This window comes from Leucoraja erinacea, chromosome 8 (assembly GCF_028641065.1).
Source record: "Leucoraja erinacea ecotype New England chromosome 8, Leri_hhj_1, whole genome shotgun sequence".
Classification (NCBI taxonomy): domain Eukaryota; kingdom Metazoa; phylum Chordata; class Chondrichthyes; order Rajiformes; family Rajidae; genus Leucoraja; species Leucoraja erinaceus.
In genome coordinates, this window is record NC_073384.1 from 33,520,335 (window position 1) to 33,534,291 (window position 13,957).

At 46.7% G+C, this 13,957-nt stretch overlaps 1 protein-coding gene across 1 annotated transcript; it reads right to left on the minus strand.

Moving 5' to 3' along the window:
* Positions 1-340: 340 nt before the first annotated feature.
* LOC129699527 (transcription factor Ovo-like 2) lies at positions 341-10,926 on the minus strand. The gene is made up of 4 exons (XM_055639403.1): positions 10,528-10,926; positions 9,000-9,193; positions 6,519-6,705; positions 341-1,295 (listed from the first exon to the last, which is right to left on the minus strand). The coding sequence occupies exons 1-4, from the start codon at positions 10,625-10,627 to the stop codon at positions 997-999; spliced, it is 780 nt and encodes a 259-aa protein (XP_055495378.1). The 5' UTR covers positions 10,628-10,926; the 3' UTR covers positions 341-996.
* Positions 10,927-13,957: the final 3,031 nt, after the last annotated feature.

The window sequence follows — 13,957 nt, forward strand, 5'->3', positions numbered from 1 at the left end:
ACAACATGGAAACTGGCCCTTCGGCCTACCAAGTCCATGCTGACCATCAAGCACCTGTTCATACTGTTCTAGGTATCCCAATTTTGCACACCAGTTCTCTGTTATCCCATTGTCTCAGCCCCCCTACACACTAGGGACAAATTTACAGAGACCAATGAATCTGTAAGCCTGCACATCTTTGGGATGTGGGTGGAAACTCGTGGTCACAGGAAGAACATACAAACTCCACACAGACAGCACCCAAGGTCAGGATTGAACTGTATCTCTGGTGCTGTGAGGCAGTGGCTCTACCAGCTGCGCCACTGTGCCGGGAGTAGGGGAGGGAAAACAGAGTCCATAAATCTGAACACCATTTCTTTATAATAAGTATTTACTTTACAAAGTTGCATAAAACGTTTCCTCAGTTGTTAGACTTCCAAAATTCTCCGTATTTACATACTTTGCACCAAATTTTGGAAATTCATGGTTTTTATCCCTGGAAATATGTGCTATTTTCCAAACTTGCAAGTCTATAACTGAATGTAGAGAGCAATAGGTAACAAAACCTACCCAGAACCAGAAACAAAAGAACAAAGCAGGAAGCTGACAGACAAGGTGAAGCGTCAAAGCATAAAGCCCATGAGAATTGCTGGAAACACTTAAGACTATGGTCAAATACTTTGCCCCAAGTTAATGATCTGTCCGCATATCTGATTGAGTCAATATGGGCCAAACAGCAAGCACCACCACCTCTCTCAGATGCTGAGCAGGAGGACAAAGATTTCATCCACGATTGCGGGTATGGAGCATTAATCTTTGCACACTTGTCTGGAGCAGGGCCCGAGAATTTGCTTTGGGACTTTGTGCCCTAGCAACTGTCTTCTCTGATTCCACCGGGCAAACAGGTTCCAAGGTAGTTGGTTTACGGAGATAATCTCAGCTGTGCTTGCTTTCTCCATGGCACTGGTGTGGATCCAGGCTCCAGTAAAGGCACTAAACCCCTCCCCCGCTCCGTCCCTAATCCGATTCCTTGTTATCGTCGCTGTTGTGCAGCAGTTTCCTCTGTAAAGAGGCAACAATCTTCTTGGAGGTCTTTTTCAGCATGGGGTTGTCCGGGTGGTTCTGCTTCATGTGAAGGTAGAGTTCCTCTTGGTTAATGGCAGTGAAACCACACTCTTCACAGACATAGAGCTTTGCCCTCCTCTCCTTGTAGTTGTACTTCTGTGCCACTCCATGGATTTTCTTCAGGTGCGACTCCAGGGAGCATCTCTGTGTGAAGGCTTTGTGGCACAGGCTGCATTTGTAGGGCCGGATACCTGCATAGGGGACACAAGCAATGCCTTTAATCAAAGATACTAGAGCAGAGCAAGATAGACCACTCCTGCAAAATCCTATGGACTGAAATGTAGTACACAACGGAGCGTAACTTACACCATTTCAGTAAACCCAACCCGACTTCAGTTATGCCTCTCACAGTGTAATCAGTGTTGCGGGGGAACAGTTTGTATGTTTTTAAATGTTTTAAACGCTTTTTAAAATTTTCTTTTTAAAAGCAGTAAACCCTCATCAATTTCCCCCATCAGTGTCAGCAATGCCTTGGTCGCTATTTGCTGAAGTAAGTGGGTGTGTGTGTGTGTGTGTGGAAACTTGCGTGATTGTTAATCTGACTGGACACACGCTAGTACACATGAAAACGGCACATACATTGTACAGGGAGGAACTGCAGATGCTGGTTTAAACCGAAGATCATAGAGCAGTCCATGATCTTTGGTTTAAATCGACACAAAAGGCTGAAGTAAATCAGCGGAACTGGCAGCATCTCTGGAGAAAAGGTATAGGTGATATTTCGGGTCGACTGGTCTTCTTCAGACTAACAGTCAAGGGAAAGGGAAACGGAAGATATAGGCATATCTTCCATTCATTTGGCCTTAGTACCGTCTATATCTCTTGTTCCTCTTTCCCCTGACTCAGTCTGAAGAAGGGTCTCCACCCGAAATGTCACCTATTCCGCTCTATGATCTTTGCTTTCGTCCGTCTGTCCGCGCGTTCGCTCGCCTCTTGGTGCTGGAGCTTCTCCCCTCAGACTCCGCCAAACAAACAAACACAAACACACACACAGCATGTACGGCAGATCAGCGCGGGCCAAGACCAGGAACAGGGTGAAGGATGACATTAAACGGGTCATGGCAGCTATCGAAAAAGTACGGAAATGGTAAGGGGGAAATGTTTTTAAAAGACAACCGAAGAAAATAGATTGTTGTGTTCAAGAAGGAACTGCAAATGCTGGAAGATCGAAGGTACACAAAAATGCTGGAGAAACTCAGCAGGTGCAGCAGCATCTATGGTGCGAAGGAAATAGGTGATGTTTCGGGCCGAAACCCTTCTTCAGACTGATGGGGGGAGGGGGGTGAAGGAAGGAAAAAGGGAGGAGGATGAGCACGAGGGTTAAGGAAGGGGAGGAGACAGCAAGGGCTAGCAAAATTGGGAGAATTCAATGTTCATGCCATCCGGACGCAAGCTACCCAGGCGGAATATGAGGTGCTGTTCCTCCAATTTCCGGTGTTGCTCACTCTGGCAATGGAGGAGACCCAGGACAGAGAGGTCGGTTTGGGAATGGGAGGGGGAGTTGAAGTGCTGAGCCACCGGGAGTTCGGGGGGCCGGCGATCGCTCCGTATCGGAGGTAAGGGGGGGGGGGGGGGGGGGGGGGCTTGAGGATGGCTTGAGTCCTCTTTCCTCCAACTCAGTCTGAAGACGGGTTTCAACCTGAAATGTCACCTATTCCTTTTGTCCAGAAATGCCACCGATTCGATTTGAGGACGCCATAACAGAAGCCGGTTATGGAAATGGCGGTGAAGATTACCCATCACCTACTACGGCTTTTTCGCAGATTGAACTATCTCGCTATAGTAACTTTGCTTTTTTCAAGGTGCAATCACAAAGAAAGCTCATCAACACCTCTGCTTGCTTAGATTGAGGATATCCTGCATATGGCCGCATGTCTAACCACAATTGTCATGTAGCAGAGCAATGTAATACAAATGAACTGCCCTGCTCTGGGCACGAGACTGTGTTTACCAAATCTTGAGAGGAATAAATCAGGTAGACGCACAGAATGTAGAGGGAAGGGTCTGGGGATAGGAAGTGGGAGAGAGGGGTCTGGGACACAGGGAGTGGTAGAGAGGGGTCTGAGAGAGAGGGTGGAGAGAGAGATCTGGGGGAGTCTCCCACTCCCACTGGTTCTATGTCATCTCACTTTTTCATTCACTCTCTACACACTAGGGGCAATTTACAGAGGCCAATTAACCTACACACCTGCAGGTCTTTGGATGTGGGAGGAAACCACCCGGAGGAAACCCATGCGGTCACAGGGAGATCGTACAAGCTTCACACAGACAGCATCTGAGGTCAGGATCAAACCTGGGTCTCAGGCGTTGGGAGGCAGCTGCCACAGTGCTGCCCTAACTTGGCATTATGTTCAGCACAGACATTGTGGGCCAAAGAACCTGCCACTGTGTTGTACTATTCTCTGTTTAAATTGTGAAATACAGCTTCAGCTGGAGTAGGGTACTGGGGTATTTACAGTTAACACGCTGATATGCTGCACCTTATCTCCAACGCACAGCTCACTCATTCCACAGTGAACAACAAGAATGATCAGCACAAAACAAATCACAACATGTTCTCATCTGAACACCCTCCCAGCCCAGAACTGTGGAGAAACAAGATTACTTCATACCTAAACAGTCGACAGAGTAATTTCTGCATTAATCGAGGAAGCTGACAGAAAATCTGAACTATTTATGTTATTTCTTCAAATATTATTTTGTCTATAATATAACAAAGAGCTAGTGTGAACGGGTGATCAATGTTTGGCGTGGACTCGGTGGGCCTGTTTCCTTGCTGCATCTATCAATCAATCTTCTCTGTGCCCTTGTATAGGATGGAACTACAGATGCTGGTTTACACCAAATACACAAAATGCTGGAGTACCTCAGTGGGCCAGGCAACATCTCTGGAGAAAGGGAATCTGCGATTTTCCAGCACCCTTGGTTCCAGAGCCTTTCTGGATTATCCTTTTTGCTGGATCAACAGTTCACGGCCATGGGCAGGCTCAGATACTGGCCAGCATTCAGCATCAGGAGTCGGGACGGATGTTCCGGTTGCAGCCGGGCCGGAGTTCCAGACCCATGGCCACAAACAACAAATTTAACCCACTGATCGGACGTGGAGGTCCTGGTGAGGTCGAGATTGGCTGCCTCACCCGGCCTAGGCACCATATTTTCGGGGGGACTTCCAAAGGGGAGATCTTGTCTGGATTAAACGGGGGGGGGGGGGGGGGGGGGGGGGGGCTAGATCACCAGTTGCTGGAAAAATCGGTGGTGGACCAGTATTTACTTGTGTGATTACATTGTGTGGTTGTGCTGAAGCAAAGCAAGAATTTAATTGTCCTATCAGAGACACATGACAATAAGCTCTCTTGAATCTTGAATCTTGAACATTAACGGGCCTGTAAAGCTGCAGTAAGTAAGAATGTGATTGTTCTGTTGCCAGTACATATGACAATTAGACACTCCTCACTGCGTAGGAAGGAACTGCAGATGCCGGTTTAAACCAAAGATAGACACAAAATGCTGGAGTAACTCAGTGGGTCGGACAACATCTCTGGAGAAAAGGGAAAGGTGACGGAAATGTCATCGATTCATTTTTTCCAGAGATGCTGTCTGAAACATTCTTGACTGTCAATCTTATGCATGTGCACGGCCTGATTCGCTACACCACAGCAAGGTGACTCCAAACACACCCCTCTGGATGTACAAAAATATACCCATTATTACATTCATCCATTAAGAGTTAGATTTAGCTCTTAGGGCTAAAGGAATCAAGGGATATGGGGGAAAAGCAGGAACGGGGTACTGATTTTAGATGATCAACCATGATCACATTGAATGGCAGTGCTGGCTCGAATGGCCCTCTCCTGCACCTATTTTTCTATGTTTCTAATATTGCAGCTTTCACATCTCTCAGAATATCCCTAATGCACACTGGGGTTTTTAAAGTGTAAAGGAAGTAGCTAGCAAATAGTAAACTTAATACCCCCACCCCCCCTGACCTCTCTCTTTCCCCTTACCCCTCCCTTCCCACCACCCAGTCACTGTGCATCTTTCCCCTCCTCTGTACACTCATTTCCCATATCCAAGTCCCTCAATTCCGTTTATCCTCTATCTTTCCCCTCCTCTGTTTCTTTCCACCCACATTCTTCTCTCCGGCTTTACATTTCACTCCTCCTCTTCCCTCTTTATCCGACACCCTTTTGTCTCCTTTTCACCTCTAGCTTGCCATTTATTCCATCCATCAATGCCAATCACCCCCCCCCCCCCCCCCCCCATCTGTATCCACCTTTCACTTGCCAGGCTTTGTCCTGCGCCCCTTTCTTTTCCAGCTTTCTCCCTCCCCTACTCCATCAGTCTGAAGAAGAGTCCTGATCCAAAACATCGTCTGATCATTCCCCTCACAGATGCTGCCTGACCTCCAGCACCTTGTGTTTTGCTCAGATTCAAGCATTTGCAGTTTCATAAAACCAATTAATATTTTTCTTGATATATAGTGTGCCAATTGCGAGGTGTTACATTTTTGAATGTGCCCCATTTTCACCCACTCCTCTTTACCTCTGTGATTTATAATAAAACATCAAGTGCTGGAGCAACTCAACAGTCAGGCAGCATCTCTGGAGGACATGGAGAGGTGACGTTTAGGGGATTCTGCTGCAGATCCGCTGAGTTTCTCCAGCACTTTGTATTTTACTCACGATTCCAGCAACTGCAGTTGCTTGTGCCACCAAATTATGCTTTGTTTGTCCTTGATTCTCCTAATGCGTTTTTTCATAAATGTTCAGAGCCAGTTATTAGCCAGTGAGGTGCTGGAAGTTTGAATGGACTCATATTCATGCTTTACCTCTGCATTTTACATCACAATTTATAATGCCAGGCTCTGTCCAGCGACTCCTCTCTGCCAACTTTCTTTCTTCACCCCCCACCACAATCAGTCTGAAGAAGGGTCCTGACCCGAAACGTCACCTATCCATGTTCTTCAGAGATGTTGCCTGACCCACTGCGTTACTCCAACACTTTGTACCTTTTTCTCATGATGCCAAGTTAAACTAATCTCCTCTGCCTGAGCATGATCAATATCCCTCTATTCTCTGCAGATCAATGTGCCTTTATTTTTGGTAAACCACCATCTGCAGTTCCTAGTTTCTACATATAATGTCAGTATTGACATCTGTTGTGCAGCAAAGATTACAATTCCAAAGTCAAACTACAGGGGTGCTGGGACTAGAGACTAGAGACAACTACAAAAAGTTCTGGTTGAAATGCTGCCTGACCCGCTGATTTTCGCTGGCACTTTGTGTCCTTCTGTGTAAACCGGGATCTACAATCTACAATTCCTTGTTTCAACTATAAACTATAAGTCTGCTGGAAATGGAGACTACAACTCCCAGGGCGCTCCGCGTGGTAGGCGGTGTTTACGCCGGACGTACCTGTGTGCGTCCTGACGTGCCGCTTGAGGTCGAACGTGTCGTTGAAGCCCTTGCCGCAGTACGTGCACAGGTGGCGTTTCACCTGGCTGTGGCACTTCAGGTGACGGGTGAGCATGCGCTGTAGGCGGAAGCCCTTGCTGCACACCTGGCAGCTGTAGGTGCTCTGGCTGCACTCGCCTGTGGTGATCTAATGCATGGGGAAGGACAGCAACTGATTAATGCACCGTTAGCAATGTAACATGCAACATGCAAATACCACAAAGCCTCCAACATAGTCCTCGAGCACAGAAACAACGCCTCTATGCTGACTAAGATGCCCTATCTAAGATAATCCCATTAGCTCACATTTGCCCCATATTCATCTAAAGCGCCATTGAACCATTGATTTCCTATGTATGTACATGTCCAAATGTCTTTTAAATGACGATCCAAAACATTACCTATCCATGTTCTCCAGAGATGCTACCTGACCCGCTGAGTTACTCTAGTACTTTATTTCTTTTTTTGTGAACCAGCAGCTGCAGTTCCTTGTATCTACCTACCCCCTCTGCCAGCTCGTTCCATATACCCACCACCCTCTGTATGAAAAAAAATGCCCATCTCACTTTAAATCCATGTCCTCCTCACCCTATCTATCCCCCTCATGATTTTATACATTAGGCCCTTTGGTCCAACCTGTCCATTATGCTGCCAGGACGTGAAGGACTGGGCTATAGGGAGAGGTTGGGCAGGCTAGGACTTAATTCTTTGGAATACAGGAGGTGGAGGTGTATAATAGAGGTGCATAAAATCATGACGGGAATAGTTAGGGTGAATGCCCAGTCTTTTTTCCAGGGTGGGAAAATTACAAACTAAGGTTGGGGGGGGGGGGGGGGGGGGGGGGGGGGGGTGGGATTAATAGGAACCTAAGGGGCAACTTGGAGAATCATGGGTATATGTAATCAAGCTGCCAGAGGAAGTAGTTGAGGCAGGTACTATAACAGCATTTCAAATACATTCGGACAGGTACTTGGATAGGAAAGGTTTAGAGGGATATAAGCCAATGTGGGGAAATATGATTAAACTTGATACAGCATCTTGGTTGGCATGGTCGAGTTGGGCCGAAGGGACTAATTCCGTGTTGCATGACTCAATTACTCTACACAATTAACATAAAATAAATCCATCCTGCATGGCTGTTTGTCGAATCTTTCACGACTTTCTCTGCACCACTTCTGCAACCCAATATCAGTCCACCCACTTTTTTGATATTCATTGTGCATTTTAGGATCAATTTATTTTATACAAACTATTCATGGCCAATGGAATTGGTCTATGTATGTATATATACTGTAGTTTATACTACCACATATTTTATAGAACTAATTGAACTATTTCTGAAAAAAACGTTTGGTGTGTGTGTGTAATTAATATTAGTTATATCATACAATGTATTAAATGTAATATAATAACTTACATTTATATTACATTCAATGCATTGTATAATCATAACTAATATTAATTGCACATACCAAACAAGATTATTTACTAATGCGCATTGTGTAATTCATATAAAATTCTGAGTGTGGCATGTTAAATGGAATCAACATTGTGTTACAACATTTATTATTGAATTACTTATTTATAGCTGAAAGTTTATAATTTAACAGCTGATATAATTGTAATTTACACAGATTACACAATAGATTAAATTACACATATCTGATATAATGTATCATATTAATTTTTTAATGCATATTCTGAAGTGATGTGAATATTAACTCAATTTCTCTTCCCAGCTACGAATTGTTTGCAGAATTTTACTGTTTTTAATTTAACATAACGTTTAATGGGAAACATGTGATGTTGATGCATCACAATCTCAATTATATACAATCTCATTAATATTTAATACATTCATGTTATACGATATATTGCGTGGATACACGGCCATTATTATTTTGATTTATACGCTATATCTTAAGATACAATTTTAATACACTATCATATAAATATAATTATTTTTACTTTCTAACATAACATGAATTGATGAAAAGTGCCATTTATATGCGAAAACATATATACCATATCTATACTATATTTAACTGCAGTATAACTAGTATAATACGAATTGGTGCGAAGTGTAATTTATTGGGGAAATTACAGTTTAAAACACTATATTAAATATACTGTATATTTAAATATATTTAATATATACTACAATAAAATATTAGTACATATATAAATACGCTATATTTAATATGCTGAATATAGTATATTTAATATACTGAAGATATATTTTTCTTGTTTTAATAGGACAGTTCACGCCTCTCTTTGTTGCAATGTGAACTTGTTTTAAATGGTGTGGTTTCTCAGCTCGCTGTCATTATCTCTTTGGTCATTATCAGAGCGCTGCTCTCTCCGGTCGCGCGTTCAATGCACCCACTAAGTTTGCTCTCTCTCTCTCTTCCCGAGTTCGGCAACGAAGGAGTTCGCCCTCACCTTGATTTTCGTTCGCAAGACGTTGCGTCTGCTGAAGTCCGATTTCACAACCTGCTCGCCCGCATTCTCCTGGCGTGGTTCGGTCTTGTAAGGGAGGCGGCGCTGCTCTGACGCCTGGTCCAAGCCGACCGTGCCGGCTGCTGCCTCGTCCTCGCCCTTCCCTTCTTGGTAACTCGGGAAACTGTTCAGAATGACTGGAAAATGAAGGCATCTTACACACGGGCGCACACAGCGAGGGAGTTGGGCGGCTTCTCCAGAGGAGTGTGAACAATGAGATCCCCCTCCTTCTCCCTCTGCTCTGGGCTTGTTTGAGTTCTGGGTGTTGTCAGATCCTCCGATCAGTCTCTGACTGAAGGTAATGCAACCTGACACTCGACCCGGACAAGAGAGAAGAGAGCGGGGGCCCGGGTCCCGTTATGTTTACGCCGGGAGGTTGCAGTTGCAAGCGGAATTTCCCCCTATGTACTGTCCCCGCCTGGGAACCCCCCCCCCCCCCCCCCCGTCTGTTGGGAGCGGCTGTGGTGCAAATGCCAGCTGCCCCCTGTGTCCGGGAGCATTGGAGAATGCCGCCAGAAGTATGTGGTCCTCCCCCGAGCCACAGGCTCGCCTAAAGGAGGGAAGGGCCGGCGTCTAGTTCGCTCGGATCACTGTTGGCACATTAAAGGGTCTGCCCCAAGCTTAGAGTTATATAGCACAGAAACAGTCCCTTCGGCCCAACTCGTCCATGCCGACCAAGATGCCCCATCTACACCAGTCCCATTTGCCCCCATATCCCTCTAAACCTTTCCTATCGGTGGTAACAGATTGCATAGGTTTAAGGCGATAGGGGAAAGATTTCATGGGAACCCGAGAGGCGGCTATTACCACAGAGTGGTTGGTATACGGAACGAGCTGCCAGAGGAGGTATTTGAGACAGGTACTATAACAACATTGAAAAGACACTTGGATGGGAAAGGATTAGAGGGATATGGGCCAAATGCGGCAAATGGGACTATAGATGGTCGACATGAACGAGTTGGGCCGAAGGGCCTGTTTCTGTGCTGAATGACTTGTGGACTGCGCATCTACATCCCCTGTATTCAGACACGAAGAGCCTCTGTGGGGCAGTGAGATCTTTGGGGAGGAGGAGGTTACTATTACTCTTCGTCCGTCCTCTTTATGCCATCACACCCCTCCCTTTCTACTTGTCTATTTGCCCAGTCACCTCCTCCCTCCCCCTGTTCTTTACCCCCTCTCTCCCATTCCCCCAGCTCTATCCCTTCCCTTTCTACTTGTATATTTGCCCAGTCACCGCCTCTCTCCCCCTGTTCTCTACCCCACTTTCGCCCGATCCCCCAGCCCACTCCCCTCCCACCCTCCCATTCCCCCTGCTCTATCTCCTCCCTCCCATCCCATTCCCCCTGTGCTCCCCCCTCCCCGTTCTCTCTCCCCTCCCTCCTACCCATTCCTCCCTCACCTTCCCCATGTTATCTTAGCCCAGTCACCCCACCCCCGCTCTCCTCTCTCCGCCGACCTAGCCCCGCTTTACCTGGTATGTAGGTGTCAGCTCGCTCTTCGTCCGGCAGCTCATTCCAATCTCGGATCTCCAAGTAAGGTTCTTTTCTCTTCACCAAGAAAGCTCTGGGCATGATTGCGAGCGCAGGCCCGGGGAATAGAACAGGAACCCTTTTAGTTTTGCATCCAACCCGGATCCCGTGTTGCCCAGACTCCAGGTGTATAGGAAACAGTCTGAGGTCCGTGCGCCTTCAACCCAGGCCGGCGGTGCCTGTGAGTGTTGGAATGAGGGCTGTGTAGGAGACGGGGTGCGGGGTTTGGGAGACCCACTCCTCACCTGTGCAGGCCACCTTGACTCTAACAGGAAAAGTTTCCCTCTGTAATTGAACACACAACAGGAAATTTGCCAGGACGCATGCGTGCTGAGAAAATAACGGTGTCAACAAGCCCTTGTACCTGTCGGACCGGTTGGTGCAGCCTTGGCTTCTTCCCTGCCCCTCTCATGCACGGATGTTTGCGAAACGACCAACCATACAAAGACCTTTGTTGGGTTTTTTTTCTCCTTGTGCATGCAAATGTATGCTCCCCTAAGACAGAAAAAGTCCCCCCCCCCTCCTTGATTGAAAATTGCTTCACCTTAATCAGCAAAGTTTCTAATCCGAAGTTTTCCGTGTATTTGTTTTTGCAAGGAAGTTTGTTTTGGCGATTTATTTACGTCCCCAAAGTTTTAGAGGAGCGAGAAAGCGGCGTGGGATTTTCCACGTTAGTTTGTCTCATGTTTGAGTGGAGTCCATCAAGTGCGTGCATACCTGGTTAAATATATTTTAAATGCCTCCAAGGGGTTTTGCAAGCATTTTACCACCCTCCCTGTCAAGATGAAATCTGAGATTATATCAGCTTTCGCAATTAAAAAAAAGGTCGGTTCATTGAACGAGCAGTTTGATTGAACTGCAGGCCGTTTGCTTTGACTCTCTCTCCCCTCTTTAAACCACACTCAGTTTGCGAAAAACCTGATGCTAAGGCGGGTAGAGCCGCTGCCTCACAGCGCCGGACCCGGGTTCGATCCTGATCTCGGGTGCAGACTGTGTGGAGTTTGTACATTCTCCCTTTGACCGCGTGGGTTTATTCGGGTGTTCCGGTTTCATCCCACAACCTTCTGAACCTTCTGAATTTGTAGTCGGCAGGGCGGTACTCTGCATATCTCAAAGACCTGCGGGTTTGTGGGTTAATTTGCCCTCTCTAAAATGTCCCTAGTGTGTAGGGTGTGGATGTGAGAGCGGGATAACAGAACTAGTGTAAACAGGTAATGGATGATGGGCCGAAGGGCCTGTCTCCATGCTGTATCTTTGAATTAATCAATCAAGGTTGATACACGGGACTACAGATGCTGGTTACACAGGATACAAAGTGCTGGAGACAGTAACTCAGCGGGCCAGGCAGTTTCACTGGAGAACATGGATAGGTGACGCTTCAATCAGGTGTAGTTTTCACCGGCGCGTTCTCTAGTCCACGCCTACAGATTCCCGGAGATTTTGCTGAAACGGATCTGTCTACCCTGGGGCCAGAACGTACTGGTTCATTTGCATTGCAAATCCCCGACTTGTTCCAAATTCCCCGTCACTCCCAAAGCCGTATCTTGTACAAGATAACCCTCGCAAAGACACCCCTCCTTCCTCGCAAAGACACCCCTCCTTCGCCACCCTCCATTGGCGTTTAATTCAGGCGGGTTAATAGTGTAGAACGCTCAGTAATCGACAGCAACATGCGGTTGGGATTCCTGCTCCGTGGAATGTAACTTATTCTCTGTTCACTTTACGCCTCGATTGAGCAGACACGCTAACGGCAAATATATGCTTGTCCACTCCCGTTTGCTAACGGCGCACCACGTAACGGTTTAGGAATGTGCGGGCAAGGCGCGTACAAAGCCGCGGCTTCTCATTGATCTGGGTCCGCTGTCTACACCACGAGGGTGGTCAGCATTGGAAGGGTTGCAGTAGGATCGAAATAAAACGCGTGGCTACACGCTTAGGAGACAGAATGGTGCCAGACCAACAACCTTGCTCTCTATAGTGTGGAGTCAAGAGTGTTTTATTGTCAAAGATAGACACAAATTGTTGGAGTAACTCAGCGGGCCAGGCAGCATCTCTGGAGAAAAAGAATAGGTGATGTTTCGGGTTGAGACCCTTCATGATGAAGAGTTTCAACCTAAAATGTCATCTATTCCTTTTCTGAGTTCCTCCAACATTTTGTGTCTATCCTCGGTGTAAACCAGCACCTGCAGTTCCTTCCTACAGGTGTTTGTCATTTGTCATAAAGCGGAACAAGGACGTCCCTTACTTGCACAGGACAACAGCTATGTAAACATAGTCCTCTCTAAAAGTGGTAATGAACAGCAAAAGAAAGTTCAGTATATATAGATTAAAAAAAACTAATAAACAAACTTCAATCGGGCAAAGTCAAGAATAATACCCCCAAGTCTATGTATTTCAGTGCTTATTTGGAGGTTGTAGTGTTTAATAGCCTGATGGCTATATGGAAGAAGCTGTTCCTCAACCTAGACGGTTCAAATTTAAGGCTTGCATTTTATTTGTGATGGTGGAAGTGAAATGAGTTGGAACACTTCACCCTCTCCCACCTCGACAACAGAGCCACCTACGTGAGAATGCTTCAGAGGGAACTGCAGATGCTGGAGAATCGAAGGTTACACAAAAAAGCTGGAGAAACTCAGCGGGTGCAGCAGCATCTATGGAGCGAAGGAAATTCTCTAGGCCCTCACCCCCTCATCTTCACCATGGATGTCCAATCACTCTACACCTCCATCCCCCACCACGATGGTCTCACAGCCCTCCGGTTCTTCCTCGACCAGAGAAGCAACCCATACCCAGCCACTGACACTCTCCTCCGCCTAGCGGAGCTGGTCCTTACCCTCAATAACTTCACGTTCGACTCCTCCCACTTCCTCCAAATACAAGGCGTAGCTATGGGCACACGCATGGGCCCCAGCTATGCCTGCCTATTTGTAGGTTACGTCGAGCAATCCTTGTTCAATACATACCAGGGCCCCATCCCCGACCTCTACCTCCGCTACATCGACGACTGCTTTGGTGCCACCTCCTGCACCCGCACACAACTGACTGACTTCATCCACTTCACCACTAACTTCCATCCGGCACTCAAATACACCTGGACCATTTCCGACACTTCCCTACCATTCCTTGACCTCACTATCTCCATTGCAGGTGATAGACTTCTAACCGACATACACTATAAACCCACTGACTCCCATGGCTATCTGGACTACACTTCTTCCCACCCTGCTTCCTGTAAGGACTCCATCCCCTACTCCCAATTCCTCCGTCTACGCCGCATCTGCTCCACGGATGAGGCGTTCCACACCAGGACATCTGAAATGTCCTCACTATTCAGGGAACGGGGGTTCCCCTCCTCCACCATAAATGAGGCTC

Bases quoted from the DNA above. Each gene is read 5' to 3' on its own strand.
- LOC129699527 (XM_055639403.1), bottom strand. From the start codon at position 10,627: ATGCCCAGAGCTTTCTTGGTGAAGAGAAAAGAACCTTACTTGGAGATC. The intron at 9,194-10,527 runs GTAAAGCGGGGC...TTCATTTTCCAG, and splicing joins AGCTGACACCTACATACCAG to TCATTCTGAACAGTTTCCCG. The intron at 6,706-8,999 runs GTGAGGGCGAAC...CCCATGCATTAG, and splicing joins TCTTGCGAACGAAAATCAAG to ATCACCACAGGCGAGTGCAG.